Raw genomic sequence first — 24264 nt, 5'->3', positions numbered from 1 at the left:
TTATTGTCAGCCAACGCGTACATAGTACATGTATGGACATATCTAAAATCGAATATATCGAATTCGCGGCAATGGTTAAAAAAATTTTTAGTTTCCTCGTGTTCGTTATAACTGAGTTTGACTTAATGCTGCAATCAACCGCATCAAACCAATGAACGCCCTCAAAATCGTGCATTAATTAAAAATCATATATGAATCATTTTGCACATTAAAAAAACTTGTTAATATTCAGTCGGCGGAAAAATGTTAATTTAATTTAAAATGAAAAACTGTCGATTTTTATTAGAAATTTGAATCAGATTGCGTTGGAAATATCATCAGAAGGATAGTCAAAAATTTTCTTTTCAGTTTACCTAGAAAAAAGCTAAAAAAAGATTAAAAATGGTTAGAGACTACGCAGGATATTCCAGGTTAGTTTTGGTTAATTAAGGTTCTGTGTGTTTGTTTGCCCGAGAAAAAAGAATTGCAGGGTATTTTCAAAAAGTTTGCTCCTTTTTATTTGTGGTCTGTAGGTATAAAGAGTATTTCTGATATTGTCAAAATTAACAGTAAAATTTCCTTTAATACAAAATCAGTGGCGTAGAGCTGTAATTCCTAAACCTTTGTTATTTGAACTTATTTTACCAATACTGAAAGCAAAATAATGGAAATTCTGTTAACTACCTCTCAGTTGAGTCTCACCTTAATAGCCTTAACTGAAGAATTTTAATGAATAATTATTTAACCATTAAGTGTATTGACAAACGTGATTAATAGTCAAAACCATGTAATGCGTGAGCGGACCTATTAATAGAGTTGAGATTATTAATCGTCCATTAATACACGACTTAGTTGAGATATTTTCCCGCCGACTGCAGGTATTGGTCATGTTTAAGCCTGTCCGTAGGATATCGTTTCCTGGATATCGTCATGAATATATCGTCCTGAATATGTCAGAAAGATGTCGTACCTCTTTCCTCCTGACATATTTCTTTTCAATTTATTTGGGTACTAAAACCTTCAGCGTTATAATGCTTATACGTGATTGCATGAATTCCGAACAATAATTTTCTAATACAATTAAAAAAAATAGGTCTGCCTATTCGACAAATCATTGCAACAAGAGAAATATTTACATAATAACCTGCAGAATATTACATATGCTAAGTGGCACGACTTCTGTCTTCTGAAATCCCATAACTTCACTCTGAGAATTAAATTATTATGGATTAGTCCAATTATTAGAATTTAGACTTGCATAATTTAAATAAAATATGCTAAAGAAATTTTCTTTTATTAACCATATAACCGGTACTCATTAAAAAGACTTAGCAATAGGAGGTGAGCTGTAAATTTAATATGTTGATTAAGCAATTTAGCATTAACTCTCAATATTCAGGCTAATAGATGTGTTGAACCCAGACATGTTTTGCACATTTCAAATTCTTAATTTATTAATTTTTTTTTTTTAATAATTATCATCCTTCCTTTAGCTTTTTATTTTTGCACTCTTTACTACATTGTTTAATTATTGTCGCTGAAATAATAAAAATAATTGGGAACAAAAAAAACATCATCGAATGAACTGAGCATTACCTAGGGCCACATTAGCAGATATTACTTATTATTTAAATAAACCAGTTTTACTTTAACCGTACTTTCTTTCGTTATGCAATAGTTCGCAATATTTCGCCAATATTGCTTCAAGAATGTATATCGTCGAACATTTACAAATAAAAAAAGGCAGCTACTTATGTATATTCAGCTTCGAATAACATTGGACTCATCTTTATTTATTATTGAAAGCACGACGTAGAATGCTTCCTGGCAATGATGTCAATATGATCTGCGTGTGTAGGTATTAGGTGCACAAATCTAAGAAACACATTCTCGTACTTTAGTAGAAGAAAATTTTTTCAAGAGTGACCTCAAAGTCTTGTTAGTATATTAACAAAATAGTTCGAAAACAAATACAAATCATATTGGACCCATACTAGAATTTGTAGTTCCTCTGTGAGGCACTACTACCTACAAAACAGGAAGTTCTCAATAGGTTCAAACAGGTTGCATTGGAATGTTGGTCCTGTATCGATTCGATTTATAAACCTCCTCGTCAACTCTCGCTTTAGGTGTAGATTATTAGGTGTACTTGATTAGCAAAAAGCAAAATTTTTCTATTTATACCCATCGTACCAATTTCTTCTCTTGTCGTTGCTTTAGTAGTTGGCATATGAATTCAAGTGGTATCGTTCTTCTGTAGCAATGTACCGGCAATAGACTTTCTTCGTAGGTAGTCTACGATATAATTACTTTTCAGGACACGATTATTTTTCAAGATTTAATTTAGAGTTTAATTATTTAATAATGTTCCTTTGTTTCATGATTTTATTGTAGTACTATAGCAGTCACCAAGTCCTATAAATTTTCAAGATATTTATGTATGTTCCCGTAAGTGAGCTCAACATCCTTGATTTCGGTCATCTGACCTCCTTTTCTTTGCAAAAGATTTGTTTATGTTCCGCTTGATAGACTCGTTTCGACATGCCAATTAAGTTGTCTTCACGAGATATCTTAGTTCTTAGTAGAAACAGAACTGCTTGAAAGGCTTTATCTTTCCATCAGTATTTGCAAAAATCTACCCTCCATATTTCTGTTTTTTTGAGATATCACATAATACCCAGTACCGGCCTCATTAAGGGGAACGACGTTGGGTTACGGCTCAGCGTGGCGGTCTTCCTTGGTCGACAGTTTTCTGGGGGGAATTAAACATTTCTCCCACGGCGCTAGATTTGCTAAGGCCGACCCTGATTATACCAATCAATTTCCCTCCCTGTGAGCCTCTCCTTAATTCATTAGTTCTTAACTGACAATCCCAACAAATAAATCTGATCTATGGGTAATGAGGATTTCGTCAATTATCTGGTTAAAGAATCTAATTGTATTTTTATTTAAACGAATAAACTAATTTAATGAGGGCAATAGGAAAATTGCAATAATATGCGCCAATACGAGTGCAACTTCCCCATAAAGCATTCTTTTGTGCATATACCATAGTTCAAATTTGCAGTTTCCTGTTTGCCGAAGTTTTTAAATAATAGAGGATATAATCCCTGCTTTTAATTTACATATAGAAACCAACTGTAATGATATCCCCGGGAGAATAAAGGACCTTGGATAGTTTTTTATACCAACCCAATTAGCGAAGTTAATTAATGTTAAATATAAATCATGGCCTTTAACGCAAGAAACCATTCAACCTAAGAACGAAGATTGTTAGATTGTCTGAGTTAGTGTTGGCAAATTAATGTACATATTCAGAATTTAAGTGGGTAGGCATATGAAGTGCATAAGATGTATATATGTACCAACACTCATTGTCAAGTGATTTTCGCTAATCTTAAAAAGAAATAAAAAAATACAAAAAAATATAATAAAAAATAAAAAAATTATATATAAAAAATCTTTAATATTTGGATACAGATCGGAAAAGAAAATTTGAGTTCTCGATGGTTGTAATCCACCGAACGCAGTGATTTTAATTTAATGGAAGCAACCTTAGACTTGTCCAATTTACTATTGAATGTTCCAATTTCAGACAGAAAACACTTTAATTTTCACCCTTTAAATATAGGAGTTAACGTAAACTGTGGCAATAAAACCGTTTCATTTACTTACAGTAATTGAAAATTAGTTCCTAAAGTGTAAAACAGTTAAAGCACCTCAGTAGAATTTATTTCCTCGAAGGAGGAATTTATAATACTTCTTGAGTGTCCATACTTAGATACTTGAGAAAAACTTTAAGATCAAGTTCATTTTGTCCCATATTGGGAAATGTTAAGAAAAAAGGGATTTGATAAGATGTGAATGAATTCAAAATCAATTTCTAAGTGTAAATGGTTGCACATTAATGTTGCTAAATTGTAAAGAAAAACCGCAAAATGGTAATAAATAATTTTTTTTACGAGCACGTGGCAAAGCAGCTTAACCGCAACATTTGCGAATTGTAAGTAGCACTTTACCGCACTTCCCACAGTTTGATTATGGGCTATATCATCATAATATTATGGTCAATTTTTGTTTATTGGTTACGTTTGATGCGTTGGTATATTACATTAGTAGAATAGTGTCAGGCATGTTATGAGCGAAGCTAAAGTTGGGCAGCAGCTGTAGGCTATTTGCCCAAACAACACTTGACTCTTTTTATTTCATAAAATAGAACATTAGCAGTAGAAAAGTTTATATGCAAATTGCACCCGAATGGAGATGCTTAGGACCATCCGGCTTAAATCATTCGCGAGAGCAAGAGTAATACTTTCCTCTCTTGTTATGTAAACCATTATTACGCCCCCACTTGAAAGATCAGGGCATAAAAATGGTGTTTTGCGCCATTGGTACGAAATACCTAATTTCATACCCTGTTTTATTAATGTGTACGGGTAAAGTGACACTTTTATGTGTTAAGGTGTGATGAAAAGGCCTTTGGTGACCAGTTTGGTTGCGTTAGACCTTCAAATTTGTTAGCTTTGGAATTCCCTGCCAAGTCCTCGGAAAAAATTATTGATGTAGCGAGATTGGGGCGAAAAATAGCGAGTGTAGGTATTATTAGCAGAATATACCCGTAACAGAACATAATATGATCTAAGAATATAGGAGTTGAATCTAATATTCAAATTTGCAAGAAATCTTGAAATATGGGTCAGTAGAATATAGGAAACGCATCATGTTGCAGCCCTAATGGAATCGGGTTGAAAGACCCGGGTTTGCAGCCATACTGCTTCTGGCTTTTGATCATATAGAACTCGAATATTGATGCGAAAAATAGCTTTTATTTTATGCTCTAGAATCGCTTAATACGTTTGATTTGCATGCTATGCATCTTTCCACTTAATCGTGTCTGATTTGTCTATTTGCGGTATAAAATTAGGTCATTTTTTTTTAACAAAAAATAAAACTTGCAAAATTCCGGGTCTGAGTCGAATAAAGGATAAATATTTAGCGAGACTATCACGAACAATTTTAATAACAAAAATAGGAAATGCAAAGATATTCCTTTCACAGGCATACTAGCATAAAATGTTTTAATATAGTAAATTTTCTCACTGCCCTCTATTAAACCATTATTAATTTAGAACAGTTTGATGCGTAGCGTCACCTATTGATCAGCTATGTAACTTATAGATTTTAATTAAACTCATCCCAGTGTTCTTTACATGCCGTTGTTTTGACGACAATATTTACCCGGCCGGCTTTTACCTTGACATTTGTCATCAATCAATCAAAAAACAATTGAGAAAAACAATGCAAAACAATTACATTTTATAATTTTTGTCAAATTATATGTTTTTATTCCCCCAACCGATAATGTGTGGCGTTTCCAATATTTTATTACTTTTTAAAAAATAATTCAAGTTGCATTGTAATTGGAGCCCTAGAACATGAAATAAATACAACACACGGCATTTTAAAAGAAAATATGTTTAAATTAGAGTCCTACATCACTCCTATAATATTGAGTTATGTTAATAGATATATCAATAATTTCAAGCCAGAAGATTCACAGGTAAAAACATGAATTTCATCACATAGTCCCCATATTCAAATGTTCTCACTGTTGTCGAGCTTGAAAAATATAAGGCCTGATAGGGAGGTTCTGTTTTTGAAAGACTGCATCACTTTCCCAATCTCTCACTCTCTTCAAGTGTTTTCGATTGGCATTAGAATCTGCTAAAAGCATAACAAGTATTCTATAACAACGTTCTGTGTGTAGATTGACACCCAGTAATTTGAAAAGAAACAATTTTATGTAAAAATTTGTTAGACAAAATACTATAATTCTTACCATATAGCAATTAGCATTAACTAAAAAAATCAGGTTTCACTATGGGGTGGAGATGCTACATTTCACAACTTAGAGCTCAACTTGGAAGTGTTGGAGCAAGAACTACAATTGCCATTCAGCTTTGTTTCTGGCAGTATCAGGGAGCTATCAATCCATGTGCCATGGACAAAAATTGCTTCTGAGCCTATCAAAATTACCATAAATACTATAGGTCTGAAAAAATACAACCTATTTAAAAAGTTTGTTTTAAATGTGGCATAATTTTAGAATGCATCTTAAATTTAAAAGGAAAAGGCTCTAGAAAAGCATCAAAAAAGAAAGGAAAAGAAAAAGTCACAGGTCAAAGGTAGGAATTCCATTTTCTTTGAAGAATTAAAGGCATTCTGTGTAATTCTAGCAAAACTATAGAAGCACCTCCTGGCTATATTCAATCTTTGATTAATAAAATTGTCAGCAACATAAGTATACATTGTAATAATTTGATATTAAAGTATGTTGAAGAGGATATAGTGCTATCAATGAATGTGAAATTGCTGAAGTTTGAAAGTGCCAATGAGAAATGGGAACCTGCTTACACAGGTAAAATTACATCATAAGTGGCTGAGTGAATTGGCTTGAATATGTATCACTTCCTTGTGTGATTGGCTACTCCCCTTTGTTTTTTTTTTAATTTGAATACTCTGAAACATGTGTATTCAATGTTTTTTTTATTATATAATATTTTTATGATTTGAACATCTTAAAAGTTAATTCTAGAGGTTAAAGAAATTTATTAAGGTTGCAAATTTTTGATAACTTCTAGATCTTTCTCCAGCACAAGTAATTTTAAGAAAAGTTATTAGTGTCAGTGATCTTACCCTTTGCCTAGACAAGAGAAATGCATCTGGAAAGATTGAAATATATCAAGAACCAATGTTATACAGGTAAAATTCTCTTATCAGTTTTTCCCCAATATATAAAATGTGTTGTAGATGTTCCATGACTATGCATTTACTGAGACACTACCATTCCTCTACTGCTAATGTAGCTTCTACCACTAGATTAGATATTTATTGCAACAAGTATGTAAATCAATTGAAATTTTATTCAGGATATCTTCATTCAGAGTTTGTTTTTGGTTAGCATGGAATTCAGTGTGACAGAACAGCAAGTACCAATGCTGATGCGTCTGTTAATGTTACTGTATGCACTTCATCAAAAACAACTTAAACCCGTAGTTGAGTCATCCACTGAAGCTGCAGGGAGTTCTGCAGATTACAAAGGAGGTGACCAATACATTTTTAGATTTCTTATTTTTCATATATATCAATTTTTTATTTTTGTTAAAGAAAGTAAAGAAAGTGTTGGCACTTGGACTGGTTGGGCATGGTCATATGTTTCCTCAGTTTTACCTGCTCCTTGGGAAGAAGATATTGATCAGGAAGAACTGAAAGCACACCATGGACATTTTTTGCATTTTGGGCTCTATGTAGACCAAGCTTCTATAACTTTTAAGGTGTGATATGACAGTGAAAGTAATACTTTACTCTTTCTTATATGTTATTAAAACTTAAAATTCTCCAAAGGTATCAGAGTCGGTTCATGAGAGAGGCTACTACTCCCAGAAAAAGTTGCGTTATCATCCTATGATAACCTTGGACCTTCAAGGAATCTACATTGACACTTTCATCCATGGCCTGCAATGGTTCAATTGTACTGGAGGTGTTAGTGAAGCCACCTTTATTCCCACAGGGCCATGCAGTTGCGGAAACCTCGAAGTTAACGAGAGTACGGCTCCTTATTTAAAACTGGGTTCCGCTTCCAATTTCCACAAAGTTGATTCGTTGTTCGACGCCGATGCAATTGAAAACCAAGGAGGAAGACGGCAGTATAACACCTCGTGGGACCATCACATGTCTACTACTACGGAATCGGTTTTGTTGGAAAAGACTCCAGCGATGGCTTTTGATTATGTGTATCAGCTAGAAATTCCTGGGGATATGAACAGTGACATTTTATCAGACTTGGGGAGCAATTTAGAATGCAGGTAAGAGGTAAAAGAACAAAAAGTGGATTTTCTACCATCTTTTAACCGGACGTAGACTAAAACTGAAGCATTTTTAATAGGGTGGTGTTATAGTTCTGCATTGTATTATTTTCAGTAACTTATTGGAAGTATCAACCCTCCGTCTCTGCATTGGTCCTTTCAAACTGCGAATATGTTCAGGACTCATTCATAGGTGCAATACCATAAAAATAGCCTCATCATTCTATGACTATCCTCCATACTATACGCCCAAGGAAGACTTGCTGTTGCATGACTTGTTACCACCATCCGAAGATGATTTTGATGCGCTCAACGACTTTATACCTACCAGAGCTATACGGATAACATTTTTTGCTCCTATTATTGAACTTGAACTACTAGAGCATCCATTCTTTGAACCAACAAAAACTCATTTGTTTGAAAGAAGCAAAAAAGTGTCCACTGCCAATATGCCCACTAGTACTTCAGTGGTTCCTAAAATTATATTAGAGTGTCAGTTTATTGATATAACACAGCATTATCCCATGTATGTGGAGAGATTGGTGTATACAACATGTCAGTTACCAGAGCCACCTAAGAAACTATTTGACGCGTGTTATGTTAGAAAAAGTATTAAAATTGTGGGTTTCTTGAGTCGATTGGTTACCAATCCTGCCTGTCAAAGTATAATGTTAACTCCGAGCAGCGTATCGTACAGCTCTAAGAGTATTTTAAAACCTCAATATTGGGTAAATTGTGATATTCCTCACAATGAAATTATAGTGGAAAGCGAGAACTTTACCTTAAATGGTACTAAGGCCAAAATGATGGTTGCCTATAATATTGTAGAAAAACTATTAGTTAAAGAATCAGATCTTGATGTGAGAAGTGTGTATGGTTCTAGTTTGCTTTCGGATGCCTGTAAGGACTTCGGTAGGTTTTAAAAACATTGAGCTTATTGGTTCTTATTAATGTCGAATACGTAGGTTTTCCTTACATGGAGATATGCATTGAGGGCATTCGGTTCAAAAAAGTAGTAACCAATTCTACACAAACATTAGATACCAGCATTCATGCAATAAAAGGTTTTATTTTCGAACCAATTATATCCAGGTCTGTGATGCCTCGTAACCTCCAGCAAGTCTTGTTTATAAGCGGTCCAGAAATTACTGTTGGTAACGAGGATAGTGGTGCCGCAAATGAAACTAGGAGGTGAGTTAAATATGTTTTAAATTTACGTTAAATATTTTTTAATGACATTGAATGATTAACGGATGGCCAGTTGTGACTAATAACTGAGAAAATAGGTTATCTATTTACATTTTCTCTGTAATATACACGTTATTGCTTAAAATAAAAATAACATTTGTATTGTACAATTAATGTGCTTGTTAAAAAAAGAACATTTATTAATTTTTTTTAAATACTTTCTTCAATCTTACGCAGGAGTTCCTTGAATGCCACCCAGCCTCTTTTTACATTAACGGTCCAGTTTCCATTGATCCCTGACTTGCAAAGGCATCCTCCGATTTTTATCTTTAATCTGCAGGAAATCAAGATTTGTATTGACCCCTTGCTTTGCAAGTGGCTGTTATATGTTCCAAGAAACTTTCTAATGGGGTGAGTAACCTGAGTAAATTTGTAGCCTCTGTCATTAGCATAGAATAATTTTTCAAGAGTAATCAAAGAATGTATTATTAAAATTATGTTAATAATAGTTTTTTTTATCTATACCCTACTTTGCAATGAAATTCATCATTTACTTTTCAGCGAGTCTATTGATACATCGACTTCTGCCTCAAAAAATAAAAGTTTTTCAGAGGCGAGTGGTAGCGGTATTGTCGATACTCCCAGAAGGCCGAATTCCAATCACTTAGAATCTGTACACAGTAGCTCAGATCCAAAAATAGCTCCAAGGGTTATTTCTGACAAATTAACGAAAGAAGAACCAGCTGACGTAAGAATGTTGATTAATTATTATTATAGACATATGATACATTTTACTGGATAATTCTAGGTACAAGAAAAGGTGTACAATCTTTTAAAGAAATGGTTTAATGTATGGAAAGGCATATTCTTGTCTGGTGATGTGTCTCAGTGTACGATTTATTTCCCAATGTCTTCACTATCTGCTGTTGGATCTCAAGGTACGTCAATTGAAACTACACAGTTTTTCTCTAATATCGTCAAATAGTAGAAAAAGTGAAAGTTACCCAATACGGAAAAGTATATTATATTACGAGAATAGTAAGAAGCATCTTACGAGCAACAAGAAAATTTGCATATCTTTTCTTTAAATTATAAATATCATTCTTGCACATTAATGAAAAAAGTGATTGTGTTTAATTGTGAGAATAAGTCTTTAAAACCAGCCTAAAGTAACACAATTAAGATCCAGACTAAAATCACCAAAGGATACTCAGACGTACAAAAAATAATATTTACATTACATTTACGTTTGAAAGGAAAACATTTTATAATAATTTACAGGTATTCAAGAAGCAATTGAGGAAGCAACAGCCAAAGGTGACCCACCAGATATTTTGGTAATTACCTTACCTTTTGCCACCATAAAAAGTGTTCAGAGGCAAACTATTAGTAAATATCTTAAACACTTGCCGATATCATTGCCCGACAACATATGGTCACCAGGTAAGTGTTTCTTTTAATCGCATACATGATTTACCGTTTACTGTGTGTTTTTTTCTTAATTATCTGTTATTATATTAAGTTTCCTCCAATTTTTATAGGTAGTCTGATAACACTACAATACGTTGCTATTATAGTACATATGTTAACAAATTGTCAGTGTATACTGGTTTAATCCAAATATACCTTTAGGTTTACTTCAACATTATATTACATGTTTTTAATCTAGTAATATTTTCTAGATAAGTCCAGCTTTCCATGGAACATATCCATCACAGACCTCAGCTGTTACACAATGCAAAACAAAAAAAAGTTTATATTTTTAAGACCTGTTTCTTTGAGTGGCACCGTAGGACTTTCTACAAGACCCTCTAAAAATTTTGCTTCGTCTGTCCCTGCGAACGTTCAAGATGATAATAAGAAAGATACGCCTAGTCAAGGTAATCTCGCCGGGACACTTATTAATGAAATGTTTATTAAAAAGTTGTTTAGCGCCGGCAACTAAAAAAGATGCCATCCCGGTGGACCAAAAACGAAAAGGTTCTAAAAATACCAACATAAGTGCTGCTAGTAGTTCCAATGCGCAGTACGGCAAAAGCAATACTAGTAGTACTCCAACTAGTCCTGCCAGTCAGTCTAAAAAGGTTCAAAAGAAGGCGGAGAATTCGATAGCTAGTTCTGTACCTGATGCGGGGTCGAAACTTGATATTGCTTATTTGGGTGGGTTTAATCTGCAAGTTAAGTTATCAGTGGAATTTCGTAAATGTCCTTTTTGCAGGTGTATGTGTTCATATAGATACTACTCCAATAGAGATGTCAACGCAACAGGTGCAAGTTTACTTATTTGCCAGTATTCTGTACGGCTTTATGGAAATCGCATCCAACTTATTTCCTAGGGCAAATATCAACGTTAGTCGCCCAGAAGTAGCCCCTCCACTCCATACTAGAGGTAAGTATGTAGTGTAAAACTTCATATATTAATATATATATTTTATAAGTTTCAAAAATAATCGTAGTGTTCTTGCTCGTTGACATCAGACCCAAGATGTCAAATTACAACTTTATTTATATGTTAATATTGACATAGCAAAAAAAAAATCAGGTAGTTCCACCTTATCTCCCACTCAAATCAAGGAGGGAACATTGGACAGTGTCAGCGATAAATCAGTTCCTCATGGCACAATAGTCAATCCAGAAACTTTAACTACAGCTGACCCTGTAAAGCTTACAGCATGGGTGCAATGGACAATCACCAAGTTTTCCTTTGAGTTGTTATCTGCTGACCAGAAAGAAGCGGATTTTCATCAACTGAAGCTAGTGCTTGACGCCGAAGATATCGTCAGTTCTTTAGACTTTCAAAATATATATATCAAAATTAAAAGCAAGGTTGGCACCGCCTCAATACAACATTATGAGAGGTACTACATTTTTTTTGTAAATTTTTGTAATATAACTATCGATAATATTCAGATTCTCACCGTCCTCAAAATGGCAACCAGGGGTATTTTCAGGAATTGTTATGCGTTTGCGTGATGATTTACCTTCGAGTCTACGGCAAGAAGAAAGCTGTTTGATTAGTTTAACTGTGACGAGGGCCAGTTGTCAACATACTCATACTTTATGGGGAGCTGTACAGAAGAAGAATAAGAGTAAGTGCCTCAGTATTAATAACTTTACTTTAGGGATTGTTATGTGGCTATGTTGAAGGTAGCAAAGTTCAGACCAACACGCAATTATTATCCAACGCGAGGTATATCACAGAAGTCGTCGTCAGTATACAACCGTTGGATTTTGTGGTTTCTTTGAACACTTTGAAAAGCTTCTATTTAGTGCTGGTAAGTGCTGATTTAGATATTGATTGATTTACTATGTTTAGTTAACTTGAAATAGTGGTGTAGAATAGAGGATACGAATTTATTTAATTTTAGTAATTTCTTGTCTTATTTTTTTAATGTGTTACTCTAAGAGGAAGGTATGAATCAGATATAAAGTTAATATATTGGGAAATATTTGACTTATTGAAAAAAGACACCGATGAATAGCTGGATTTTCTAATCTTAGATTCCGTTGATGGCCACTCCAGTCGGTACGTCAGAGAATTTGAAATCTGAAAGCTCTTCAAACACAACTATTTTATCCATACTCAGTAATCAATCGTTGCCCTTAGCATATTTGGATTACCAAGAAATTCGAGTGATAATGCCATCCAAAGAACTTTTAGGTAGGTAGAACTTTACATACAGTCTTTTTAAAATTTTATCTAAAGGAATAAGCATGATGGAGTTTTTGGTTGTCTTCATTATGTACTGATTTAGATTACATAAACTGTCACTTTAGTTGTTAATGTAACAAAAAATATTGTGTTTAATAAATTACAATCACCTTTTTTTCAGGCGGAGGAGTCTTGCATGACACCATCATATTTCAAGTGCAAAAAATATGCCTAAATCCGCAAGCTGTCAATCCCATATGCAGGACTCCTATTCGTCCAGATCTGTACGAGCAGGCTGCCCATGCCAGAATTCTAAATATTCCAGGTAGGCAAGTTGTGCTTTTTCTTAAAACAGTAATTAATGATACACCAAACCACAATCAGGAAGTGAAGTAGAGGATAGACAGTACCAATTGGACATTGGCGGGATCTCAATTTCTACAGCAACGTGGGAAGATATACAGTCAGTTCTGATTCCCACTACCGATTTGTTGTCAAATTTAAGAGGAATGAGTGAAAATCCTGCATTAGAATGGAATATTTTGGAGCAGGGACAACCAAACAGTACACCCACGTTGAATTTGAAATATATCCTGGAAAAGTAAGGCCAGTGTGGGATTCTAATATGGGTCTTCACTATCCCGGTTTTGTCTGTAGGTATGATATCACAGTGGTAGCAGCGCCCTTGATGGTATACAAAGATAGTACCATAATATGCGGCCATTCCATGGAAATCAACTTAGTTTCTGATATTCTTGTCACTTTGTCATTGCATCAATTGAAGCTTTCTTCAGCTATTCTTACAGAGTTTGTCACCTCAGTTGCACCGTTTTTTGTAGAGGTACAAATTGTTCATATTACTTCTCTAAGGGTGTTACAACATTTTTGTAATATTTAACAGGGAAGTGTCCTTAGAAAACCTATTGAAAAGTTCCCATATTCACGACTTGACGCATCCGGAGTGGATCAGCAAAGCGTTGATGTGGAAATTAATGTAGTTAAAGGCCCTAATAAGGATTCAGGTATAGACACCTCAGAGGTTAGGAGTATTCAATCATCAAGAGCACCGGTAAGTCACGACGTTCTCCTTAACTTGAACACGATTTATTTGCGCAAGCTTAACTTTTAATGCGAAATGAATCAAGTTATTTATTTGTAATATTTTTAAGTGTTACATGTCAACTAGCATTTACATAATTTGTTGGAATATATTGCTTATTACCTATTAAGTTATTAAATGCTCAAAGTTAGTAATTTCTTGAACCTAGCACCAGATCTCCATGTATGCTACATATTTTAATAGTTTGTTACAGTTTTAATACAAATTCTAATCGTCAATTTCTCCTAGTTTTAAGGTCTTAGTTTTCTATATCTTATAGGGTTTAGGTCTTCTAACTAGACAAAGCGTTGACAATGGTAAACAGCTGCCATTCCCTCGGCCTCCAGTCATTCCTTACACAATGTCATCCATGCCAGTTGACATAATAGTGACAGCCGGAAAAGTATGTTTCACTCTGTACAGTGTTGATGACGAACGCGTTAACAATTTAAAATACAAAAATAAGAAGAAAAAAGCCTCAAGAAGGGTAAGCTTTAGTTGTTCATTTGTAGTTTTGTTGTGCATTTTATACATTTCACAGTGTGACGATGATCAAGGATATGAAGCCTCCGAAGAAAGTACGGACGATCGTTCCAATTCATATAGAAAATACATTCCTTTATTGCATGTTTCTTTAACGCAGCCGAATTTCTTCTATGCCAAGCAGCAAATTGGCAAAAAACTGCAGGCTAGTTAATATTTGTTTTTTCTCAAAAACATTTGTAATAATTTGGTTAACACTTTTTCAGATCTCGTGTTTCGATTTCAATTTAAAAATTAGTGGTCCAGAATATCCAGCTGTGAACAAATTCCCATGTGAAGAAGATTTTCCTATTAAATTGTTGGAAACTAAAGCAGGCACGCCGAATCCTAGTGGCATTCTACCTGCTTTTTTTACCTTTCGCTTCACTAAAGGTGTGTAAAAGGAGAATATTCATTTTCTTTGAATTTTTAGTATTTACAATTTAGTATTAGTAAAGTTAAGGTACTATCGAAAAAAAAATCCGAGCTTAAATTCTTATTAATGGCTGCGACTAATGGGTTGATTATAATATAAAAGAAAAATAAATTAATCCTTCTTCAACTAAAGTTAATTGACTCTCAGACGTTTCTTTAGATTTGAAGAATATGTATATTTAGTATAATTTTCTATACTTATTTTTTATTTTTGTGTATAATAAAATTAATAATGCAGTTTCTTTGCAGGCCTAAGCAAAAACTCAAAAGTTGAATTAGAGATATTGAAACCGACGAAAATTTTATGTCAACCTTCTAAATGGAGCCATCTGTTGAATATTAAAGATAAAGTAGTTGATACTTTCAAAAGTGGTGGTGGTTCTGATAGCTTTATGTTCATATTTAAAGTTGTCAATGACAGAAGAAGCAAAGAAGAAAACATCTATCTCAAATCACTGAAGGTGAATGATACATTCACTCAGTTTGAGAGGATCAAAGATATTTTGGGTAAATACATATTTTTGTAAGATGAACATATTTATGAAGAATAATTGTTAAGGTTAAAGTGGAACAATAATAATATAATTGTATTATTAACATATGCGTCAATTCTTGAACTACTTAATAGAAGAGTTTATCATCCGCCCTGGTATAATGTGATGCTACCTCTTTGGAAAATAATAAGCCAATGTATTTATCTTACTACTTTCAAATAATTATTAAAGATTTTTTTTTAGGGAATATTAAGTCAGTAACTATAAAATCAGATCAGCTGATTCTTGCGATACTATCTGAAACCGGGCATGAGCTCCATATGGGAATGCGCGAATTGAAAAGCCAACTTTTTTTAACTAGTAGACCTGAAAAAATTTGTTTATTGACAACTTTTGACTGCCTTACGCTAACTGTGGTTTACGATAGCTTCCGTAAACTTTTACTTCACCCCTGGACGATCACTTTTGATGTTTGTGTTTTTTGGGAGTCTTGGCAAGATACTGATAGTGATCCTCAGGTAAATATAGTGTACTATTAGTATAGAAATTCATTGCTGAAATTGTTATTATTTTAGATTGAAGTCACTGCAGAGAGCGACCGCATATTACTTGACATTACAGCGGAACAAATAAGATGTATAAAAATGGTGATCAGTGATCTTCAAGAATTTATGGTTGTGATGTGGGGCAATAATACTAACACTGACGAATTCCTAGAACAGAAACTTATAGAAAAAGACCAACATTATAAAGATGACCTCAGAGCTGGAGCCTTCCAGTTCGTGGATTCCGTCACGGATAATACAGATGAAATGCCGTTACCCTATCAAGTAATGTTTTGGACTATTAGCATTTCAGCTATGGCATGGAAATATCCACAACCGAGAGCGTTGACGAAAGTGCGGGTTTTTCCTGTGCCGTACAAAACGGTTCTTAACTCACAGGACAAGGTATCCGTACGGTGCAATCTGGAATATTGGTCAGAATGTAGAAACAGTTACTTACCTTACACCCAATTTTGTTTGTCTGAAAGCGAGATTTGCCACTTAAGTCTACCTGAGAGCTGTCCTAAGACTGTAGTTGCCAGTACTTGGAGGGTAAATATATAGGACATTTAATTTCTTAATATATCTATCTTGTGTAAAAATTTGTCTCTATATCTACTAAAAAATCGTATTTTACCGTACTAAAAAGCCACCTTTTGTGGTTATTTTGGTGGTAGATGTATTTAGGTATTATTATTTTGTCTGTTTTTAGGTAGTAATAACCACTATAGATGAAAATACCGAAGAAGCTCTATTAAACCAAGGGGGAGTTTCTCCCAGAGCATTAGCCGCTTGCATGCGCATTGACTCATACTTCAATAAATGCCTTATACCAACCTTTAATTGTGCCGTATACATCACAAAGATCGAACTTGTTTTGGCCAGTTATGTGTCCAAGAAAGTACAGTTTACGATGCCGGAATGTCTAAAGAACTACTCGTCAGATCTCAGTTTTCCTGAGTGTCAAAAAATTTTGACTTTATCTTTGGACAACTTAAGTGCATATTTTTCAACTTGGAATTTTACAGTTTGGACTGCAGAATTTACTTCTTCTGTTCAGGCAACAGTATTGGATTACGCTTATCTAACCGAGCAAATTTTTATTGGTAAGTTTTGAACTTTTAAATTGTAAGAAACTGTAAAATGTTTAAAAACTTTGAAAATACGACGGAAAAGGATACTTTTTTTTAATGAAAGGCGTTGCAATACCCCTCTGCCTAGAAAACGCCAAATAAGAGAGAAAACTTCCTTTAACTGATATTTTGTTATTTTTTAGAACCCTTTATGTCCAAACTAGAAGTTTGCCTCTCGAAGGGTCTTCAGTGCAATTTAGTTTCGAAGCCATTTCAAGTGAAATTTGGCCCAAGTATTGTTCACACTTTAACTGTTACCTCCCAAATTTGGTCCCAAAATTATATTTCCGGTGAACAAGAACTCGATTTTATAATCACTAGTAGATACGTTATTTGCAACGACACCGATGTTAATATAAGATTTGGCCAGAATGGCACTAATGAGAATATACTCTTGGAAACCAGAAAATTTCACTTATATTCATGGAGGTCTCAAAAAGATAAACAGTATATTAGGTAAGCCTTTTCTTAACCTATCATTATTAGTTTTCATTACCAATGGCTGTAGCATATAAAAATCATATTTTCTGTTGTTTTTTCCTTGTATTTTTAACAATAGATTGAAACCTGGTCTTAGAACGATTTCTTCTTTCCTTGTAGGGTATCTTTGGAAGAAACAAATTGGGCTTGGTCCAAGCCATTCTTGGTTTTCACAGAAGGGACCCAATTGATCCAATTTAACTCAGAAAAAAACTTCTCATTGTTTGTGACTGTTAAGGATGTATCGAAAACTCAAAAGCAAATTATCTTTTTTGGGCAGTTAATAGTGTGCAATATGCTGGTGGAACATTTTGAAATGAAAATCGTTGAAGTGGTATCCGATTACAAAGAACAAGAATTGCGGAATGCACGAAGTCATTTGGTCGCAGGACGAAGCGTCGCACCCAGCAGTTTCCTTAACAATAGGAAAACTTATTTTTTGAGATTACGATTCTTCGGCCTGGACGCGGCTTGGACAGGCGACATACCCCTGCGAGAACATGCAACAGGTTTGTGTGTATTATTTTGTCTTAGTGTTATATAGATTAAATTAAACTGTCTTGGCAGGATCTCAACCGTGGCTAGTGAAGGTACCGTTGCATGAACGAGGTCAATTCCTTTCAATCTGGTGCAGAATTTTTATACAGGACTTCATGGAATCCCGGAGAATTTTGGCAATGCTGTGGCCTTTATTTATGATCCGTTCTAATCTTCCTATGAGCGCAAAGGTCGAATTGAATTATGTTTATAGAATACATTGCTTAATGGGCTTTTAGTACAGGTTCACATTGAAACCCCAACTTTGGGAGTTGATTTGGATTCAGTTGTTAATGGAAAAGGGGAGCTTCAACAGTTGCATTGTCTTGGTACCATCGATCATTCACATCAGATCACTTTGCAAATGGAGAAAGGTGCTTGGAGTTGTGGGTAATATTTTGTGTTGTTTGATTTTAATTAAAATTGTAGGAAATGTCAACGTGAGCAACCCCTACATCCCCCTTAACTATTCTTTAGTAGATCATCGAAAGTTTTTCAAAAAATTTTCAAATGAAGATGTTGATGTTATTCTAGAGTCCCTAAACCACTGCTTTGAGTCTAAATGGCCATATTTTGAAGAAGAATTTTCGAACGTTGAGTGGATAACTGATGATAGTAAACTATTAAGTCATATTCAAGTGAGGTATGCGCCTCATAATATAGTAATTTTCTTAGACAGTGCTTATGTGATGATAACTATGTAGATATCAAAACGCCTGTCAGCACTCTTGCGCCCTGTTAGTTGAACTTCTACCTTGGTGTTTGATGGTTAACACTCTTGGTACTCCTGTTTCTTTAATGTTAAATGGAATTGAGTTGTGTAGGGTGCAACATCATGGTATTGTCGCACCTCCCAGGTAGGTATAATTTATCTTGTTTCCTTAACGTTTTTTATTAAATGTGTCATGTTTTTTTCTAGGCTAGAGGAAAGTTTTCATCTGGGCATTTTTGTAGGAAACAAATGGTCATTTTCAAATCCCTTACAACTCACTAAAAGCGATTGGAGCCAATCTTTTTATATGCCTAAAATCACAGGTCTTTCAGCCTTTTCCCGCAAGTTTTCAAACTTATTTTTTAATGTTTTCAGGCAGCATTCCGTTGGACGGTATTATCAAAACCTATGTAAAATGCGACTCACACATTTGCATGATATCAATAGTCAGTTCAATATCTAATGAAATGCACCTTCTACGATTGACGTCCACTCATGTGGTGTCCAATCATTTATCGATGCAGGTGAATGTGGCTTGTTTTGCTGTGCCCAGCGGAAAGGAACTTTTCGATTTTCCTACTGATATGGAAGAGCATTGTTTCACCATTGCTCCGCATTCAACGAAAAGGTGCTATATTATAAAGTGGCAATTGAAAAAATATTTACTTTTTTCGTAATGCTGGTTGAATTTTAGTCATATTGGAATTCCAATAATTCAGTGGCGAACGTTGAAGCAAGATGTGGAAACATCGAACGCGGAGTACATTCTTTATGTTGCTTTCTCTGTTAAACCACCTCAGGGTTGGTCATGTCCAGTGCGTGTGGACAAACCCTTGGTGCGGAAACCTATCTGTCTACTTGGGGATGCAGGTTTGTGCGTAAGTAAGATATATATGAGTATGTATATATATATATATATATATATATATATATATATATATATATATATATATATACTTTTTTTTCCAAACGTATTTGAAGTGAAACGTTATAATTTACTCGATAACATGTGTATGTATATACTGTTACTTTTAAGCCTAGGGAGTATAAGTATAGTTTCAAGAGTCACTGCTAGAATTGTTGAGGTGGTGCAATGTTAAAGATAGAAGTAGTGATAATCTAATTTCAAATTTTCGTTTAGATTCCAGGGGTATTAACCGCTCAAGAAGTCAAAGGTCAAATATATTTAGCGCTTCACCATGATCCAAGACCACAACTTTTCATTGAAAACACCACCAATGCCTCGTTTTACTGCGGCCAGTCTTTGCCTGATGACAGCACCGTAATTTCAGAATGTGAAAACTTTAGGTACCTTATCAATTATTTAATTAATTAATTAATTTCGTTAAAGCTAAATATTATAAATGTGCTGTCAACTTTAATGACATGCCCATTTCTGTATAAATGTTGAAATAGACAGCCTATATAAGTGGTAGGAGGTATTAGTCAATTTCTTCGTTTCAATGATTTTTATTATGAAGAAAATAATCGAGAAAGACCGCCCTCCTCCCTAACGAACCAGTTGGTGGTTCGTTCGGTCAGGTTAGTGTAGAAATGGTTGACGCGTTTATCCACTAAAAAACCTTGGAAATGGAAGGGAACCCTCTTCGTTCTCCGAACCTGGGGAGAATTGTGGCGGCCCTGAAGGATTATTTTTTATCCCCGTCAGTGTGTCGAAAAATTTTTCTTTTTTGCTGGACTTTCCCTGCTGTTTTCGTTCTAATATTTTATAGCTTGCCGGTCTCTGAGATATGTATTTTTGCACGAGGGCCGGTTCTTTTGTGGCGATGCAAAAGATCGTGTGTTTCTTCTCAGTTATCATCTCTGGTCACCCACCTAATTGCTAACCACGCTCGGCGCCATTTCGCTTTTGTGATCGAACGCGAACTTGCAGACCAGCGTGGTACGCGGCTAGTTGGGTTTTAATGGATCTACCTTGATATTAAAGTTAACAGCGCATCAATAAAGTAGCCGTTAAGAAAGTATAATATGTAAATTTTAGGTGGAATTGCAAAATCCCTCCAGTATCCAGCACTTACTATAATATGCCTGCAATATCGGAGAAATTTCCTGAGCTACCACAGATTTATTTTCCTGAGAAAATATCTTTATCATACGATTCTCTTAGTAAGCCCCTTATATTTACTGTTACCAGAATAATTTTGAATTATATCTTTAGCTGAAAAGCATGATTTAGAATGGTCTGCTGGAGTTAGCATTGTGAACAACAATGATCTTTTCATTCGGGTGCCTTATTATGGTGACGTAAAATTGAGTATTGTGAACACGGCCTGTACCACTTTTATAACAATTCAGAGCGTCAGCCAGGTATCTTTAATTCATATCCTCAGTTTTAATTATTAAAACTTTCTGAATTAATTATTTAGGTTGAAATTAGTGCCAGAGATATTCGTGTACGGCTATCAATGAGGGAGAAAGAGAACTTTATTAAGGTACCATGCCATTTGTGTTCCAAAAAAACACGATTATCCTTTAATATAAATTTTAGCCTGTGGTATTAGATACTCTAGATGAGAACACCAGTCGTCCTGTGTCCCCAATGACTACCGTTTCTTCGGTTTGCCAACATCCGTCATCGAATCAAATTTATAGCTCTTATAGCGAAGACACTAGCAGATTCGTAGCGAGATCTGCAGCAATAAAGAATTTAACTGTAAATACGCTACCTTCGAGCAAAAAGTGTGATAGTGTGAAGGTAACATTATCTTCCGTTCAACTGGTATAAACTCATGATGGGATTTTAGATCAATATGTTCCTAGAAAGCATTTCCTTTGTCCTTATTTCCGATATTGAAGAAAATTGCGACGAGCGATGCGAGCTACTAAATTTAGTTTGCGATAATTTAGTTGTAACTGCACACCAGACTGAGGTAGTAAGCGAATGATTAGCTAATTTTTTACAATTTAGTTGTTTATTTATACAGTGTCTAAAAATGCGAGTATCACTCTTGGACCTCCAAGTCGATAACCAGCTCTACGGCAGAGAATCTTTTGATTTTCCAGTAGTGCTGATCGGCCAAGAAAAGAAATCCCGAAAACACCAAAATATATTAGAAATATCCGTTGAAACCCTTTTGGAAAACTGTGATGATACAGCATTAATTGTCGCTGATTTCGTATTGGAGAGTTGGTCCAGTGAGGCTAGTGATAAAAGTTACACAGGTTAGATTAGGGCTGTTTCTTTTTCTATTCTTAAATATATATATTTTTTTAACTTGTACAGGTCTGAAGGCGATAAAGATGACGATAAATCCCATATCCATTTTTATTGAAGATGTGTATGTTACCAAACTTATGCGCTATATGAAAAATCTGAATATTGTTGAGCTGGTGATTTGGCCCTCACCAAAAGAAATAATTAAATTTGGTAAGTCACGATCCGTTTTTGGCGGCACTGGCTCAGGGGCAGTAATGACATTGTTTAACCGCATCCTCACTTTTTGTAGGTTTTAACTCAGTTTCCGTCAACGTTCCTGAATTTGTTTCATGGCAGTGTTCAATACTTGCTCAACCTTTAACCGTCCGCACCTTCGTTGTGAATCCTGTGTCTTTGCTACTTTCCGTTCACAGCTCAATGAAAATGTACATAGCCTTAGACCAAAGTCCTTTACAGTTCGCCAAATTTGAGCGTAGAAGGGTTCTTACCACCTCATATAGGTAGATTTTTATAGTATAATGCGAAGTTAAACCTTCTAGGAGGTTATTTTAAGGTTTGGCCATGCGTTAACGATGCACTATTTGTCGGGCGCAATATTTGGTGCTGGTTGGGTTGTAAGTTCACTAGAACTGTTAGGCAGTCCCGGCGGATTGGCCAGAGCCATGGGCACTGGACTTAGAGATTTTGTTAGTTTGCCTTGTAGGGGGCTCGTGCAAGGTCCAATGGCGTTTTTGAGGGGTAAATTTTATCATTAGAAATAACCTCAAATAACGGTAAATTCATTTGAATTCCTGTAGGTATTACTACTGGTTCAGCATCTTTGATGAGACACGTAACTGCTGGTACCTTGCAATCCGTTACAAAGCTTGCGTCTAGTGTAGCTAGAAACCTGGATCGCCTAACTTTGGATGAAGAGCATCTCAGACGTACCGAAGAACAGCGCAGACAGAGGCCCCAGGGAGTAACCCAAGGCTTCGTACAGGTAAAATGAACCGTAGGTTAATCTACTTTTTTGTTTTTGAAATCTCGTTATCTACAGAGGGATTCGAAAATGCAAAGTTTTTTTAAAACACCTACTAGACAAAGGTGATGAAAGGTTCTCTGTCCTTATCAATTTTCGTTTTTGTCCGTGAAATTGTCTCAACTTATTATCCTCAACTTGATGAGTATACATTTGGAATTATCCTGTATTGATATTTTTGGTATAGGGCATGACTAGTTTAGGCATAAGCCTCTTGGGTGCAGTCGGAGGGATCGCGCATCATCCACTGCAATGCATGATGTCGGGTGCATCTCCTAGATCGATAGCGGCTGGGGTCGGTTTAGGTATTGTTGGAGTGTTCACCAAACCATTAAGCGGAGCTGCTGAATTGTTGGCTTTGACTGGGCAAGGTGGGTTAACCAAGCAATGACCCTTGGGGTTTTAGTGAACGTGTGACATTCATAATATAGGGTTACTACAAGGAGCAGGCTGGAATTCTCTTCCGAACCCTCGTTCGGTGCCAAGTCCCATCCAAAACCAACATTCTACCAACTCTACTTTAAAGTACCAGTGGAAATATATGGACGTTCTCACCAGTCAAATCTTATTCGTTACTGAAGTCACCAGCATCAGCAAGAATTCCCTGTTCATTCCTGTGGCACTCATATTGACAGTGGACAGTATAGTGGTAATTAATTTGCAGACGGAAGAAGTTCTTCAAATCATGCCAGTAAATGAAGTATCTTTGGAACGCAACAACGACCCAACAGTTTTAAGCTTGAAACATTCCCCTGTCAAAGTAGTTCTGAAAGAAAAAGTCGAAGATGAGTTGGCTATAAATATGGACCCAGAGATGCGAGCTCGGGTGGCTGATTATGTGAGGAGTACTGTGGCTCTTTTAAGTCCCCAAGATGATGTGATTTCAGTACATTCCGAACTAAGTAATAGCCCGTTGGTGAGTCCAACTTTGGAAGGCGCGCAACAAGATGAAATCGTGGTGATGAATTACTCCATAGCGAAAGATGAAATTAAATATTTTTCATGCTTATTAAACTTCGCCAGACAACAATGGGACGATAAGCATTTTCCGGTTCTATGACTATATTCATTAGAAGATGTAGTGGTAGCAACGTCTCCGCTAACATCCAACAGTATTTTGGACGTATAGTAATAACTATTTCACAAGGCTTGTGCAGTTATGTTTATTATTAATAAATATAAGATTGTTATTTTTAGAAGTGTGGGTTATATTTTATTTTCATTCATATTGAGCGAAAAGAGCCTGGCTTCGAAGGTCGGGAATCGAACATGATGGGATCATTTTATTTAGTGAAGAACATTTTATTTGCATAGTTTTTGAGATGTTTGGGGTAATCTTTACTAAAACTCTACATGAAATACATACCTGAGATGAAAGATTAAAGCGTGGAACTGTCCCTATCGAAATTCAAAAGTAACTGAAT

The 24264-nt window shown here is 35.2% G+C and overlaps 1 protein-coding gene across 2 annotated transcripts; it reads left to right on the top strand.

The window, feature by feature from the left end:
- Positions 1 to 5242: 5242 nt before the first annotated feature.
- Positions 5243 to 24039, top strand: Vps13B (vacuolar protein sorting 13B). Of its 2 annotated transcripts, none has more exons than XM_066303199.1 (55): positions 5243 to 5539; positions 5852 to 6029; positions 6086 to 6164; positions 6216 to 6397; positions 6621 to 6741; positions 6790 to 6879; positions 6941 to 7083; positions 7147 to 7313; positions 7384 to 7844; positions 7960 to 8756; positions 8810 to 9035; positions 9270 to 9443; positions 9594 to 9780; positions 9841 to 9970; positions 10314 to 10475; positions 10715 to 10912; positions 10965 to 11192; positions 11251 to 11421; positions 11575 to 11890; positions 11943 to 12121; positions 12180 to 12307; positions 12534 to 12693; positions 12866 to 13009; positions 13069 to 13285; positions 13342 to 13525; positions 13586 to 13753; positions 14064 to 14270; positions 14325 to 14471; positions 14533 to 14698; positions 14990 to 15247; positions 15478 to 15752; positions 15810 to 16331; positions 16492 to 16885; positions 17056 to 17368; positions 17513 to 17901; positions 17960 to 18120; positions 18174 to 18303; positions 18359 to 18572; positions 18634 to 18786; positions 18849 to 18964; positions 19017 to 19269; positions 19336 to 19519; positions 19783 to 19949; positions 20644 to 20768; positions 20821 to 20969; positions 21029 to 21094; positions 21151 to 21357; positions 21407 to 21532; positions 21587 to 21824; positions 21886 to 22029; positions 22109 to 22319; positions 22373 to 22557; positions 22617 to 22801; positions 23028 to 23211; positions 23272 to 24039. In XM_066303199.1, exons 1-55 carry the CDS (start codon positions 5453 to 5455, stop codon positions 23898 to 23900), a joined length of 11775 nt encoding a protein of 3924 aa, XP_066159296.1. In that variant the 5' UTR covers positions 5243 to 5452; the 3' UTR covers positions 23901 to 24039. The 2 variants fall into 2 exon arrangements, with proteins under 2 accessions (XP_066159296.1, XP_066159295.1); XM_066303198.1 differs by having other exon boundaries at positions 11560 to 11890.
- Positions 24040 to 24264: the final 225 nt, after the last annotated feature.

This window comes from Euwallacea fornicatus, chromosome 4, assembly GCF_040115645.1.
Source record: "Euwallacea fornicatus isolate EFF26 chromosome 4, ASM4011564v1, whole genome shotgun sequence".
NCBI classification, from domain to species: Eukaryota; Metazoa; Arthropoda; class Insecta; order Coleoptera; family Curculionidae; genus Euwallacea; species Euwallacea fornicatus.
This window is presented reverse-complemented; position numbering and strand designations above follow the sequence as displayed.